At 41.9% G+C, this 14,860-nt stretch overlaps 1 protein-coding gene across 1 annotated transcript in view; it reads left to right on the top strand.

The window, feature by feature from the left end:
• Window positions 1-935: 935 nt before the first annotated feature.
• Window positions 936-14,860, top strand: part of kncn (kinocilin) — a 108,892-nt gene continuing 94,967 nt past the window's right edge. The window contains exon 1 of the mRNA XM_069936355.1: window positions 936-983. Coding sequence (XP_069792456.1) covers window positions 974-983 — 10 coding nt within the window. The 5' untranslated portion in view covers window positions 936-973. The remainder of the gene's footprint in view (window positions 984-14,860) is intronic.

The raw sequence follows: 14,860 nt of genomic DNA, 5'->3' as shown, positions 1-14,860 counted from the left end.
GATACAAGCTCTTAGGTAGACTGCATATGTTGCACAACATATATAAGAACCCAAGGCTTGTCTTGGTCACTAATTTTACAACAGAAGGAGAGGTCATAGGCTTTCTTAATATGTGCAGTCATGCTGTGTCTTTGAGCCCCTTAAGTGTATACTCACCACAAATGTAACAGAATGTATTGCAGCTGTTGCAACACTGATGAGACATTTCTGCTACATTGAATCTTCCTAAAGATGATAAATACTATTGTTAAGTACACTCACTGTGATATTGCCTGATGAACATGTGCATCAAAATATGTTCAATCTATATCAATGTAATGCACAACACCGGTATATGTGAACTGTTTTTAAAGCCTGTCTGCATCTAAGCTGACTAAGTATGCCTTGGCCTGAGACAACATTTGCATGCTTGGATTGACCAAAACAGCTTGCTTTGTGGGCAATATACTAGTAAACTTAAAATATGCCAGGAAATCACAAAAATGGGTTAACTCAAAAATTACAGTGCATGATATGAACATTTTAAGGTGATTTTTTTTGTGATCAGCAGCCCAAACTCTATAAAATACACCCAAAGATGTACAGGAAGTAAAATCTTTGTTGTCCAGTATAATTTTTGATGACCCTCTATATCACATAAGACAACACCTCAGTGTGGTATCGGGTCAGGGTTTAGATGTATGGATACTTGAATGGCCTATTACTTGCATAAATCAGGTATTTTATCAACATGGCCTGGGCCATGTACAAGGATGACTGAGGCAGATAATTAAACACGCCATGGAGGCAGAAACATTCGTTGGCACTGGAGGCAATGGGTCAAGTGACTAATACACCAACAAACATTTAACAGCACTGGTGACTCAGGTTCATTCCTTACTTTGGATGTTATCTGTGCGGATTTTGCAATTCTCTCAGTGATCTTATGGATTTACCTCCTGGGAACTTCAATATCCTCTCTCATCCCAAAGACATGCGAGTTGGTAAGTTAATTGGCCTCTGTAACCTGATCCAAGCATATAGGTGAGTGATGGAATGTGAGGTGGTTAAAGGGAATAAAATAGGATTAGTATTTCATTAATATTTATGAGTACTTGATGACCACTTTGGATCCAATAGGCTGTATGACTCTATATGATTCTAATAGTCAGCAGATTAAACAGCATCTGTGGAGAGATGCTATCTAATTGTTAAAGTTACAGATTACAGTCCTTGAATCAAATCCAGCCAATTATGAGATAAACAGGAAAAATTGCATATCTGAGATTGTTCAGTTCAATATTAAGTTCCAGGAGCTGCAATGAACTGAGACAGAAGGTGAGGAACTATTGCTTGCTCTGCAGTGAGGCAACATTGGTCAAAGGCAGATAAAATTGAAAGGGAGTGGAATGAAGAATTATAGGGATGCATCAGTGAATTGAATGGAGATATTTTGCTGTGTTTGGTTTATCCATTGTAGAAAAGACCACACCCTGAAAACTGAATGCAGGATCAGACCAGAGATGTACACTGTTTGTGTAAAGGCTAAGAAGTAGTTTGGAAATAAATAGCACGTTACACTCATTAAGTAGCAAGTAGCAAGTTATACTCATGTTATATACTCATCTTCAATGAAGGTTCACCATTGATCAAATTCTGATGCAGGCCATGTATATAATTCAGTGACAAGATTTGAAGGACAGGCCAAATCCTTTGCCGCAGTTACAAAAGTGATTTTCAAACTGCCCCCAAACTCACATTCCACCTTAAATATTCCCTACACCATAAATGGTCTATGATTAGTAAGGGATTGCTTAAGATGGTCTGTGAGTAGAAAGAAAAAGGTTTGAAAACCACTGTTTTAATTGTACCTAACTGACTCATTATGTACATGGCTTCATAACTCCAAAGGAAATGGGCCAATGACAATTTTTCACTAGAAAAATATTTCAGTAATATTTGGGTCTAGAGCAGTCGTTCTCAACCTTCCCTTCCCACTCACCTACCACCTTAAACAATCCCTTACTAATCACAGAGTACTTATGGCATAGGGATCACGTAAGGTGGAATGTGAGTTTGAAAACCACTGATCTTCAATGTACCAACAAATTCCATAATTTGGTTCCTCAGCAATTTGTTCTCAGGGACCACTGCTGCCAGTTTGTCAGAAATCCTCCCAACATTCTTTTTCTTAAAATTTATTAATTCAATAAAAAGCATTGATGAGCTCATTTGCAACTGATTCATTCAGGAGAGATGTTGGAAGCACACATGCTTCAACAAGGCAGATTGTATTTTTTTATGAAGATATTTTAAACCTGTATCATCTGAGATTGGAGTGAAGACAGGTTCTGGCAGATTTCATTGATTAATTGTCCTTCCTTCATTGTAGGGTCAAGATATGAGACCTTAACAGGACTGTGTATTAAAAAAACCCAAACATGTTAACAATTCCATTATATGAAGATAGAAAGGCACATGGCAAGTACATTAAGCATTCATCCGCCAAAATCTCTGGGAGTATTCCAGGCTTCAATATTTATACACTCTGAGACCAATGTTCTGTGATCAGTAAAATATTCATTAGCTGCATGGATGGCAACAGTAGAAATTTATAAGAATAAAACTGGACACTGTCATCCAATCTCAGTAAGTACTGTCTTCCATGTCAAAGATATTGCATCTGATTCAAAATTACTTATTCTGGTGAGAGTATAAACCAGCTCCTAATCACGTCAACAGTGATTGCTCAGATGTAGATTACTGGATTCTCATAAATGGGGAGTGTTCAGAAATAATTCAAATGGGACATGGTTAGCAGATTCAATAGTGTGTATATCATCTTTCTTTGGGATGTGGTTTTTGTCCAGAAAGTGAGCATTTATTTCCCATTCTTTTTACTCTTCAACAACAGATGGTAAGGATTTCTCTTGGACACCTATCACCTTTGCAATGAAAATGCTCCCAAATATGTGACAATCTTCATGAAGGTCCAGATTAGAAATGATGTGTGATTTGGAGGGTAGAATGGAGTTAATCATATTTTGTCAAACCCATTGCCCCTGTGTTTCTGGGTGTTGAGGTTGTGAGCTTGTGAAGTGCTCCCAAAAAGATCTGTTGAATTGCAGAAGCATAGCCTGCAACTAGTTCGTACTACAGCCAAGGTGCAGCTGGCTGAATTAAAAAAAAACTTCTTGCTTATGCAGTAGAGAGGGACCAGCAAAGTATGTGGTTTTGTTCTGCACAATGTCTATCTTCTTGCACGTTTTTCCACCACACTGATGCAGACAAGTGCAGTTCGTTATTGTAGTGCTATCAATTAGACCCGACAGGCCAGAAGTCGAGATAAATAGGTTTTAAATTTACAGTTATATATTACATTATAAATTTACATTATAAATTTACAGTTATATATTACATGCCGTTGGCCCGATTCCAAGGCAGAACTGAGGAAGGGGATTGGGTGATACCACCTTTATTAGGAATCCTGGAGGGAGAGGAGTTAGAGTATCAGGGGTGAGCCAATCAGTACAATGACTGCAATACAGTTTTCCACCACATTCACCCCTTCTTTTGAAACAAAGTCCAAGGGATGAAGTGTCAGAGTCCATTCAGAGTCTATTTACAGGTTCAGCCTATCTGGTAGTTTCGTCGATCGAACTGACAGTTGCAGTACTGGCTGTGATGTGCCTGTTGGGTCCTGGGCAGTGCTCTGTGTGATGGGCTGTGATTCAGGTGGCTGTACAGAATCAGTTGGGGCTAGTTTGGGAGGTGAGTGTGGGTTGGGGTTGGAGCAGGGCAGCTGGTGCAGATGGTGGCATTGGATCCTCGACCATGTCTCTGCTAGTCTTGGGGAAGGGCTGTCAGTCTGTCGACCATGGTTGGTTCAGCAAGTGTCTCAATTGTGGGGGCCCTTGCATATGCCAGGTCCAGGACAGAGACAGTGTCTCTCTGCCTAACCTGGTCTGCACATAGGCATATTGGGGGCTTGCATGGAGGAGGTGGAACTTCTCAACCACAGAGTCTGCTTTGTGGGTTTTCATGTGTCTCCAGAATAGCACAAATCCTTGGGTTGTCAGCCAGATTGGTAGCGTTGTTGTTGATGCTGACCTCCTGGGGAAGGAGAATAATTTTTCATGCAGGGTAGCATTTGTTGCTGTACAGAGGAGGAGCCTGGTGGCTTGGAGTGCCTCTGGTAAGACCTCTTGCCACTGGGAGATGGCCAGACTTTTGACTTGAGGGCCAGGAGGACTGCCCTCCAAATGGTGCTATACTCCTTCAGGGGTTATATCTGGTAATGCTATATGTGGCTAGGCCTTTGGCCAGCGGATATTGGCACAACTCCCTGCTCCTGAAAGAGAACCCCTGGCCACTGTGGATGTAACTGGGGTATCCGAAGAGTGTGAAGAGGTTATGCAGGGACTTAATAACTGTGGCTGTGATCATATCTGGGCAGGGGATGGCAAACAGGAATAGTGAATATTCATCAACAATATTGAGAAAATACACATTCTGATTAGTGATGGGAAAGGGGCCCTTGAAATCCATTCTTAGAGGGGAGGGTGGCCTTGATCAAGTGAACTTTCTCCAGCTGATAGAAGTGTGGCTTGCACTCTGTGCAGACTGGGCAGCTGTGGGTCAGCTCCCTGATGTCAACTGAGTACGCGAGGTTGCGGGCTCTCACAAAGTGATAGAGCTTGGTGACCCTGGGGAGGCAGATGCTGTGGTTTTGGGCTTGGAGTCAATCAACCTTCACGTTGGCACAGGTACCCCAGGACAGGGCATCAGGAGGCTTGTTGAGCTTTCCGGCTGGTACAAGATCTCGTAGTTGTAGGTGGACAGTTCAATTCTCCAACTCAGGATCTTGTCATTCTTAATTTTTCCTCTCTGTTTTTGTTAAACATGAATGCGACTGCACGTTGGTTAGTCAGCAGGGTGAACAGTTTGCCAGCTAGATAATGCCTCCAGTGGTGCACAGCTTTCACTATGGCCTGGGCCTCTTTCTCAATGGCTGAGTGTCAGAGTTTGGGGCCCTGGAAGATATGGGAGAAAAATGCCACAGACCTGCCCGCCTGGTGAAGCATGGCAGCCATGGTGAAGTTGGACGCATCGCTCTCTACTGCATGCATTGCTGCCTTGGCAATGTTGCCTTTGATGTGAGTGAAGGGCTTCTGCTGACAGGGGAAAGTAGTAGTTTTTACTAAGGGGTGGGCTTTGGGACCCATTGTGCATAGTATGAAAAGAACAGGCACCTTTTCAGGGCCTTGAGACTATGAGGGAGTGAGAGCTCCAGCAGGGGCTGTATATGTCAAGGTCAAGTCCAATTATTTCATTTTTCACCACGCACCCTAATAAAGCCAGACACGAACTGCAGAACATGCAATTTTTCTGGTTATAGGTGGGATTTAGGGCTTTTGTTGTCTGGAGGATTTTTTGCAGGTTAACGTCATGGTCCTGGAGCTCATGGCCACAGATGGTCACGTTGTCCAGATAGGGAAATGTAGCTATTTCATCCATCTCCATCTGGAAGGCCAAAACTCCATTTGTGACTCTAGTGCTCGTCGAAAGAACCGAAGACTTGTCGATCCAAACCAAGGCTTTTATTAACTAAAAGACTGGAGCATACCACAAGTAGGTTGACCAGTCCAGAATGACCTGGTCTGGCTAGGAGCAATCCTTTAAGACCTGCCAGTAGGTGTGGCTACATTCTCAGCCAATCAGAGTCATCCTACACTACCATCTGTACATATACACATTGGTGATAGAATCTGTACTATCACAGACTCCAAATAGGACCCTGAGGAAATGGAAGAGGCAGACGTCCACCTTGAATATCAGGAATGGGCTGTCCTCTGGGTGGATCAGGAGCTAGTAATAGGCCAACTTGAGGACAATGGTGGAGAAACCTGGTATTGGGCAATCTTATTCACCATGTAAGCTATGCGAGGGAAGGGGGTAGACATCCAGCAGGGTGAACAGGTTGATGGTCTGTAGTCCATGACCACCTTGTGCTTCTCTCAGTTCTTCACCACCACTACTTGTGCTCTCCAAGGGCTGGTGCTGAGCTCTATGAAGGCCTCTGCCAGAAGTCGCTTGACCTCAGCCCTGATAAGGGGTCTGTCTCCCGGGCTGTATCACCTGCTCTTAGTTACCACAGGCTTACAGTCAGGAATGAGGTTTACGAACAGGTGGGTGGGGGGAGTGGTGGGACCTGGAGGGTGGACAGATTGTATGTCATGAGCAGTGGGTCATGTTCGGGCACTGATTGGCTGTGTTCAGGTTGATGGGCTGGTGGTTTAAAAGTTGGTTATTACACTGAGGGAGGGGTGAGGCCCATCATATTCCTTCCAAATACTTTTAAGTTGGCACTGGAATTCAAGCCCCAGTATGACTGGTAGACAGAGTTGTGGTATCACGAGAAATTAAAATTTCTTGTACTTGGTGCCATCCAGGGTTAATGTTACTGTGCAGATTTCAGTCGAATTAGACTTGGAGGCCAACAAGATTTTACACTGGACTTAGGTCACTGTGAGGGAGCAGTACTGTACAGTGCCCAGATGTATGAAGATTTTGGTGCTTCCCATGTCAAACAAGCAATTCGTAATGGAGCCATTGACCTCAATCTCCATGGTGGACATTGCTAATTGATGTGGGCTGCTCTAATCCAGATCAATGGATGCCAGCGTCAGTTCATTGTCTGATGCATTGCTGTTGTATGTGCATGTCGGCAGCCTCCAAGATATCCGCCCTGAAGATGGCTGCCCCCATGGTTCGCATAAAGTCACCGTTGGAAGTGTCATCGACCCTGGCCATTGGGCCATTGCCATGCTGTTTCCACAACCGAAAGTGGGGCTAGAAGTGACACGGCCCAAGATGGCGACAGTTGCTGTTCGCACATGGCGCTGCAAGGAGAAGGTCTGGACCTACCTACCCATGTGTAGTATCCTTTTCTTCTGCAACTGGGACAGGTCGCACTTTAGCATGGCAGTTTTTCCATGGGTTCTTTGTCTGGCCTCAGTAGTAGCACTTCAGTGATAGAGGCTGCAGTTTGGGATTTTACATCCCATGATGGCAGTGCCTGAACTCCCCATGTGGCCGTTGTGCTACCGGTTGAGTAAACATCCACGTTCTGTTAGGCTGTCACTAGTGCCTTAGTGAGTTCAGCCACATCCTCCAGGGTCTGATCACTCTTATCCAGGTGCCTTTGTTTGATATGAATAGACCTGAGACTGGCCACACAGGAGTCCCTGATCAGTTCCTCCTGGTAGATGGCTGCTGTAACGTCATTGCAGCCACAAACTCTCCCCACCTCTTGCAAGGCTTGAATGTATTCATCAACGAACTCACCAGGTGCTTGTCGATGGCTGCCCAGGAGGTAACTGGCGTAGATCACATTCTTCTGGGCAGATACTGTTTCTGCAGGAGCCTCATAGTGGCTGAGTAAGTCTCAGAGTCTCTAATCATCTGGAAGACATGGTTGCTGACCTGGGCAAACAGTAGGTCTCTCTTATCGGCTGCTTCCCGAATATGGTGTCACCTCATAAAGGCAGTGTAGTCACTGATCAAATTTTACAGAGGCCTCTGTATCCTTGGGATCAGTGTCCAGCTTCTCTGCTCAAATTACCTTGTCCATAGCATGTAGGTGTAGTGATTAAATTGTGCCATTAGATGTGACAGGCCAGAAGTTGAGATTAATAGGCTTTAATCACTATAAACTTACAGTTATATCTTACATGCTGTAAGTTTGATTCCAAGGCAGTACTGAGTGAGGAGGTAGGGCAATACCACCTTTGTTAGGAATCCTGGAGGGGGAGGAGTTACAGTTTCAGGGCAGGCCAACCTGTACAATGACTGCAATATAGTGTTCAACACAGTTATGTTACTCTTTCAGATTTCTATCTCATAGCTGATGGAGAGCCTTTAGGAAGAAAACATTGTTCAATATCTGACTGGTCAATTAGCCAGGTTGTTTTATCAATGGTTCAGTCCTGTTTCCACTCAGTTGTGACCAATTTTCATGATTAAGGAACTAATATCAGCTTCAAATCCTGAGCAATTAGGATTTCTGTCCAACAATCAGTGGTGAGTTGACTGAACTAATAATCTAAAGAAATAGCCAAATCCTTCCACAGCAGCAGGGTAATTTCAATTATTGATGAAATAATTCAAATTAAGTTGCATGGCTTATGAAGTAGCTGCATTATTAATAATAAACCTGTTGTAATTTTGAATGAGCCATATGAAAATTGGAGCTTTAAATCAGTCATTCTCAACAGAAGGTATAGGCCCTTGGGGCCACAGCATATATGGGGAGGGGGCATGGATTGAAATTTTTTTTTGTATTTTATGTAGTCACTAGTAGAGAAATACAGAAGAAGCCAACTAAACTTGACCACTTCACAGGGGAGGCGGCCCAGAAACTTTGAGGAGTGTCCTAAGGGAGCCATATCCAAAAGAAAGGTTGAGAATGGCTGCTCTAGATGGAAAATATTGCATCCAGAACAAGGAAAAATTCAGGAGACCTAGTGGAGAGTCCCTTGGGAGAATATCTTTGTAAAATCTCTCTGAGCTTAGTGTACAGAGATAACAAAGATGAATGAATACAATTTCAATATTTAAAATCTCACTGCTTAATATTGTGAATGATTTCACCAAATTACGTACAGTATTTACAAAGGGAACACATCTTATTTGACAAAACCATCCAACTCCTTTGTTGCGACAAAATAGTTCATGTTAATTGTACAATAACTTCTGGAGACAAAAATGTCAAACACAAACTAGTGTTATAGGGCTGACTGGTACACAAATACCACAGTGACTGGTTGATTGAACTAGTAGGCCTAGGACCATGTTTAATCCGCTGAGTGAAAAATAACCAATGAGAAACCTACCTCAATCTCATCCTGATTATGCAAAATATGCCAGCTGATGGTCTGGAAAAGCACAATTACAAATAATAGTCAACAGAATTATGTCCCATGGAGGCCATGTTCTATAGCTTAGATTGAAATTGTTTGAGGAGCTGTTGAAGATGGTTGATGGCGGTAGGCCAGTGGATGTTGCTGATATGGACTTAAGTACAGCTTTTTACCAAGTGTATGTACATATATGACACATATTTATAAATATATATATATATATATGTGTGTGTATGTGTGTGTAAAAAATGTGTGTATCTATACGTGTATGTAAATATATTTTTTTTTACATATATATAGCACGGAACTGAGGCCCTTCGGCCCTTGATGTTGTGCTGACTCATTATATTCCTTCAAAAATACTAAACCCTCCCTATCCTGTTCCATCCACGTACCTATCCAGGAGTCTCTTAAATGTCCCCAATGTTTCAGCCTCCACCAACATACCTGGCAAGGAATTACAGGCACTGATAACCCTCTGTGTAAAAAAACTTACCCTTGAAGCCTTTCCTAAACTTCTCTCCCTTCATGTTGTTCTCATGGCCTCTGGTGTTTGCTATTTCTGCCCTGGTTGCTACCCTATCTTTGGTTCTCATAATCTTGTAGACCTCTATTAAGTCTCCTCTCATCCTTTTATGCTCCAAAGAAAAAAAGCTCAACTCTACTAACCTTGCCTCATTAGACTTACTTTCCAATCCAGGTAAAATTTTGGTAAATATCTCCTGCACCCTCTCCATAGCTTCCACATGGTTCCTGTAATGAGGTGACCAGAACTGCACACAATACTCTAAGGGTGGTCTTACCAGAGATTTGTAGAGTTGCCACGTAATGACCTCATTACTCTTGAACTCAATCCCCCTATGAATGTATCCCAGCATCCCATAGGCCTTGTTAACTATCCTATCAATGTGTGTGGCAATCTTGAGTGATATATGGATTTGGACCCAAAGGTCCCTCTGTTCATCCACACCCCCCACAAATAATGCTCAATGATGGCTTTCTTTCTGCCGAAGCCAGCACTATCCCCGAGAAAAACGTGGAAGATGGCACTGGATCTATTCAGATTTCCCCTGAAGAATACAGTAACGTTATGCACGTGTGCAAAGAAGATGAACATGCTTTGGAATGGTCGCTCGATAGCGCCATTCCCAGCAGTGTTGGAATTAAGGAACTACAATCAGCTATACCAGAGCTATCAGCAACACTTGTGGTTTTGACAGCGGGTGGCCAAGAGAAAAAGGGAGATCAAGAAGAATCAGTGAAGATGAAGAAGATGAAGATGATGAAGAGGAAGTAGTAGGGGCTTCAGCGAACGGAGATAAAGGCCAAATGTAAAAGATCTTTACTTGCTAATAATGGGTCAATTTCAAGTTATTAGGGTTGATATTAAAAATGTCAGATCTGATATGAAGGAGGTTAAAAGTGAAATGTTGAAGTGTGCTTCAGAAGTTAAAGCAACAGTTCAAAGAGATGACCTGGATATGTAGATTGTTTAAAATGATATGGATATCTGCATGGCTAGAATTGAAAGGGTTGAAAATTCAATAACCGTCTGGGAAAAGCAGAGGAAGGAAATGATGGAAAAGATGGACATTGGAAAATCAAAGTAGACAAAATAATGTTAAGATTATTGGTCTTAAAGAAGATTTTGAAGGAAGTGGAGACATTGTGGAATTTCTTTCAAAAGTGGATTCCTAGAATCTTTCGATAAGAAAATTTTCCAAATGGAATTGATTTGGAAAGAGCTCATTGATCTTTACGGATGAAGCCACAGCCAAATCAGCCACCTAGGGCTATATTGATTAAGAGTTTGTGATATCAGGACAAAGAAAAAGATCTTAAGATTGGCAGTTCAAAAAGCAAGACAATTTATTTCATCCAGATTTAAGTAAGGCAATGGTGGATAAAAGAAAATAATTTAATCCAACAAAGGTGATCCTTTGGAAGAAGGGTTATCTTCTCCCAAATCCTTCCCCTATCCCTTTCCAAGCATGCATTTCACTCTCTCTCATCCAATCTTTCTTCCAGGTTCTCAACCTTTTTCTTTCCACTCACATACCACTTTAAGTATTCCCTATACCATAGGTGCTCTGTGATTAGTAAGGGATTGCTTAAGGTGGAATGTGGGTGGAAAGAAAAAGTTTGAAAACCACTGTTTTAATCATACCTAATTGACTCGTTATGTGCATGGTTTCATAGCTCCAAAGGAAATGGGCCAATGACAATTTTTCTCAATCAAAATATTTCAGTAATAATTGGATCTAGAGCAGAGATTCTCAACCTTACCTTCCCACTCATATACCATCTTAAGCAATCCCTTACTAATCACAGAGCACTGACAAAGGTTGAGTAGCACTGGGTTATAAGTTTACATATAAAGGTGTTTTTGGTTAATGAACGACCCAGGTTTTTTTGTAGATGAGGAGGAAGCATGAAGATTTGCAGAATCACTTCCTACAGTTAAGGAAGAGCAAACGGAACTGTTGAGTTTAAACCCTCAACGAGAAAGACAAAGTTTTGAAGATACAAATCACTCCAAAGAGGGCTATGCCGAAACACATTGTAAGCTGTCAACAAGAGTAATAGGTGGAGCCAGAAATTCAAACAAAAACAACTATAATCGATGATTTTCAAGTTAATGCTGACCTTGAAGCAGCAGCCCACATATTAATTCCCCCCTCCTCTTTGCCCCCTCTCCCAGTTTATCTTTAACCCCCTCCCCCCCCGCCCCGACATCAATATTCAAGTTATTGGCACCAATCCCCACACTATTTTGAGATGTGCTAAGTGTATCCATCGACCATTTGTACCTCCCTCCCTTTCCTTGAGCTCCCAGTATTCATTCTTACTTCTTTAAACATTAACATGCCCCCCTCATATTCCTCACATTTACAATATTTAGTCCATCTTTCCCTGATTCCTTCTTTCCACCTTATTTACATTTAATCCCAAAGCAGTGGCAGAGTTCTTACAAACTCCATTGCCTCCTTTGGATCCTTAAAAAACTTTCTTTCCCCTCCTTCCCTTACTATTTTCAGCGTTGCTGGGTGAAGGAGGATAAACTCAATTCCTTTTTGTTTAAGGTGTGGTGGCGAACTGGCCCCGCTTGTATCGCCACGTGCCAGGGCAGCTATTAGGAGATGGTGTCATCAGGGGTTTCTTATCGACTCCAGCATCCCTTCCAGCGCGCACCCTGGGCAGCGATTATGACGTCACAATTCACCAGGTGACTGAGCCCATCCTGCCCTTAAAGGGCCATGCTGAATTTGAATAAAAACAATCATTAACAACCATCAGTGTGTGGCAGTGATTTACTTCAGTTCCTCAGAGTGCCACAAAGGCTCTTTTTAACTGGGTCAAATTCCCTCCTGCATTTCAATAGTGCTGTGCTTATGTCCGGGTAGAATAAAACCTTTTCCCTTCATAGTCCACCCAATCCCCCCCTAACATTCTCACCTGCCACCGCCACCCATAGAATCCTCTATCTTGGTAGCAAAGGAGTCTTACCAGGATAGAGCAAAGCCGTTGGTTTGGCCCCGGGGTGGTGGAGGGGGAGGGTGGTAAAGACCGGTTGGGCCCATTCTTTACTTAGATTATTTTCAATTTGTTCCCTCCCCAGTCCATCTGGGATACACTTTTTCAGGAACTCCATCATGTTTCTCCCCTCCTTCACCCCCACAATTTTAACTGTATTCCTCCTGCTGATGTTTTCTAAAGTATCAATCTTCTTCCACATCCTTACCCTATCCCTTTCCATGCATGCATTTCATTCTTTTATCCAATCTTTCTTCTACTCTCTCAATTCTCTCTTCCATTTCAGATATCCTCACTGTCCAGTTATCTAGCCTTTCTTTGATTGCCCCCTGCCCAGTCACCAGTCCCTTCAAAGTTCTTTTCATCTGGCCAAAGGCCTCCAGTATCTCCCTGACAAAAGCCATCAGACCCTCTGCCCCCATTATCAACTTTCACCTCCCTGTAATGTCCTTCTTTTACCCCCTCATTCTTCCTCTTCTTCCTCCTCCACCTTGCTTTCTGACTCCTCTACCTCACTTTCTGACTCCTTTCTTCCAGTGTCTACCAGTATCACTGTCAACTCTACCTCGACTTGAATCCCTGACCTCGGGTCCCCGAATCTCCCATGCGCCAAACAGCACTCCCATCACCGCCTGCATTGCTGTTCATTTCTCTTCAGCTCAGTTCCCCCGACCTCCTCATCTGACAGTGCTTCTGTGTCATCTGTGTCGCTGTCAGCTTCTCCTTGACTAGGCCCCTGTGACCTCAGGCCTCTGTTTCCCATGCCTGTCAGTGAGTGATCTCGCCACATTGGTTGTATCCTTTCCCCAGCACCATCAACATCCAACCTTATTGGGGCCATCCTGTCTCTCCCTCCCCAGCGAATCCCATTCTCTTTAGAAGCTTCGGGACTCTGTTGTCACTGTCACCACCGCCGATGTCCCACTAGGCCCTGAGCCTCTCCATCTCCACCATGCAGAAAGTCTTTTCCTCCATCCTGTCTCTTAGTTCTTTTTCCCATATTTTTTCTTTCCAATCTCACTCTTTCTTCTATTTTTATTCTTGGTTGTCTTCCTTCTTTTTGGGGTCTTTTTATCTTAGGGGATCTTCTTGTGTCTATTCTTAATTCTCTTTTCCTCAGGGAGCTCCTGGATCACCCTTCAAGCCCCTCATCACCATCTTGAGTCTCCTTTCTATCTTTTTCTTATGGGGCAGGAGTTGGTTAGAGTTGATGAAGGAGATCTGGGAGAATGGAATTGGAGAGGCTTCAATCTAAAGTAATGGATGAAAAGAATATACTTTCTTAAATTTTAATGTTAATGGGCTGAACAGTGAATTAAAAGGAAAAGAATATTAAGTCATATGAAAAAGATGAAAGTAGATTTTGCATATTTACAAGAAACTCATTTAACAGAGAAGGAACATTTTAAATGAAAAAGAGATTGGATTGATCAAGTGGCAGCTTCATCTTTTAATTCCAAAGCAAGAGGAATAGCAATGTTGATTAAAACAAACCTTTCCAGTAAAAATTTTAGATATATAATGGATACTGGGGGAGATATATTTTGATTAATTTTCAAATTTATTCTGAAATGTGGACACTTATGAGTATTTATGCACCTAATGTAGATGATGAAGATTTTATAAGAGATACTTTTTTACTTTTGGATGAAGCAGAGGATAAAGTTTTAATAGGAGGTGATTTTAATTGTTGCCTTGATCCATTATTGGATAAATCAGCTAAAACATTAATGAGAACTAAAGTGGTGAAGGTTACTTTAAGTTTAATGAAGGAATTACATTTAGTTGATATTTGATGAAAGTTGAATCCTAAAGAGAGAGATTATTCTTTTTATTCTCATAGACATGATTCTTATTCAAGAATAGATTTTAAAAAATATCAGCACAATTACAAGGAAGAATTAGTAATGTTGAATATAAAGCAAGAATATTATCTGATCGTTCTCAACTTTTATTGACATTTTAAAATATCAGGTTATAAAATTAATTGGGATAAAAATGAATTTATGCCTTTAGTTAATGGGGATTATTCAAAATGTAAGAAAGTAATTTAATTTAGATAGCCAGATATTGGAATAAGTTATTTAGGTGTTTGTGGGCAACCAGATTTAACAAAATTATTTAAATTAAATTATTTATCTTTATTAAAGAAAATAAAATAAGATTCAGAAAGATGGAATATGTTACCTATTCCTCCATATTAGTTCTGTGCTTTCTCCCTTGAACATCTGTTTCCAATGAACTCTTGCTAGTTCCTCCCTCATCTCATCATAATTATTCCTTCCTTAATTAAGCACTTTCCCATTTTGTCTGCTTTTATCCTTTTCTATGACTATGCTAAAGCTCAGAGGGTTGTGGTCACTCTCACTAAAATGCTCCCCCAACGAGAGGTCTGCCACTTGACCAAGTTCATTTCCCAGTATGGC

The sequence above is a fragment of the Narcine bancroftii genome, chromosome 5 (assembly GCF_036971445.1).
Source record: "Narcine bancroftii isolate sNarBan1 chromosome 5, sNarBan1.hap1, whole genome shotgun sequence".
NCBI classification, from domain to species: Eukaryota; Metazoa; Chordata; class Chondrichthyes; order Torpediniformes; family Narcinidae; genus Narcine; species Narcine bancroftii.
The sequence above is the reverse complement of the archived record's forward strand: the minus strand, read 5'-3'. Positions and strand labels throughout refer to the sequence as shown.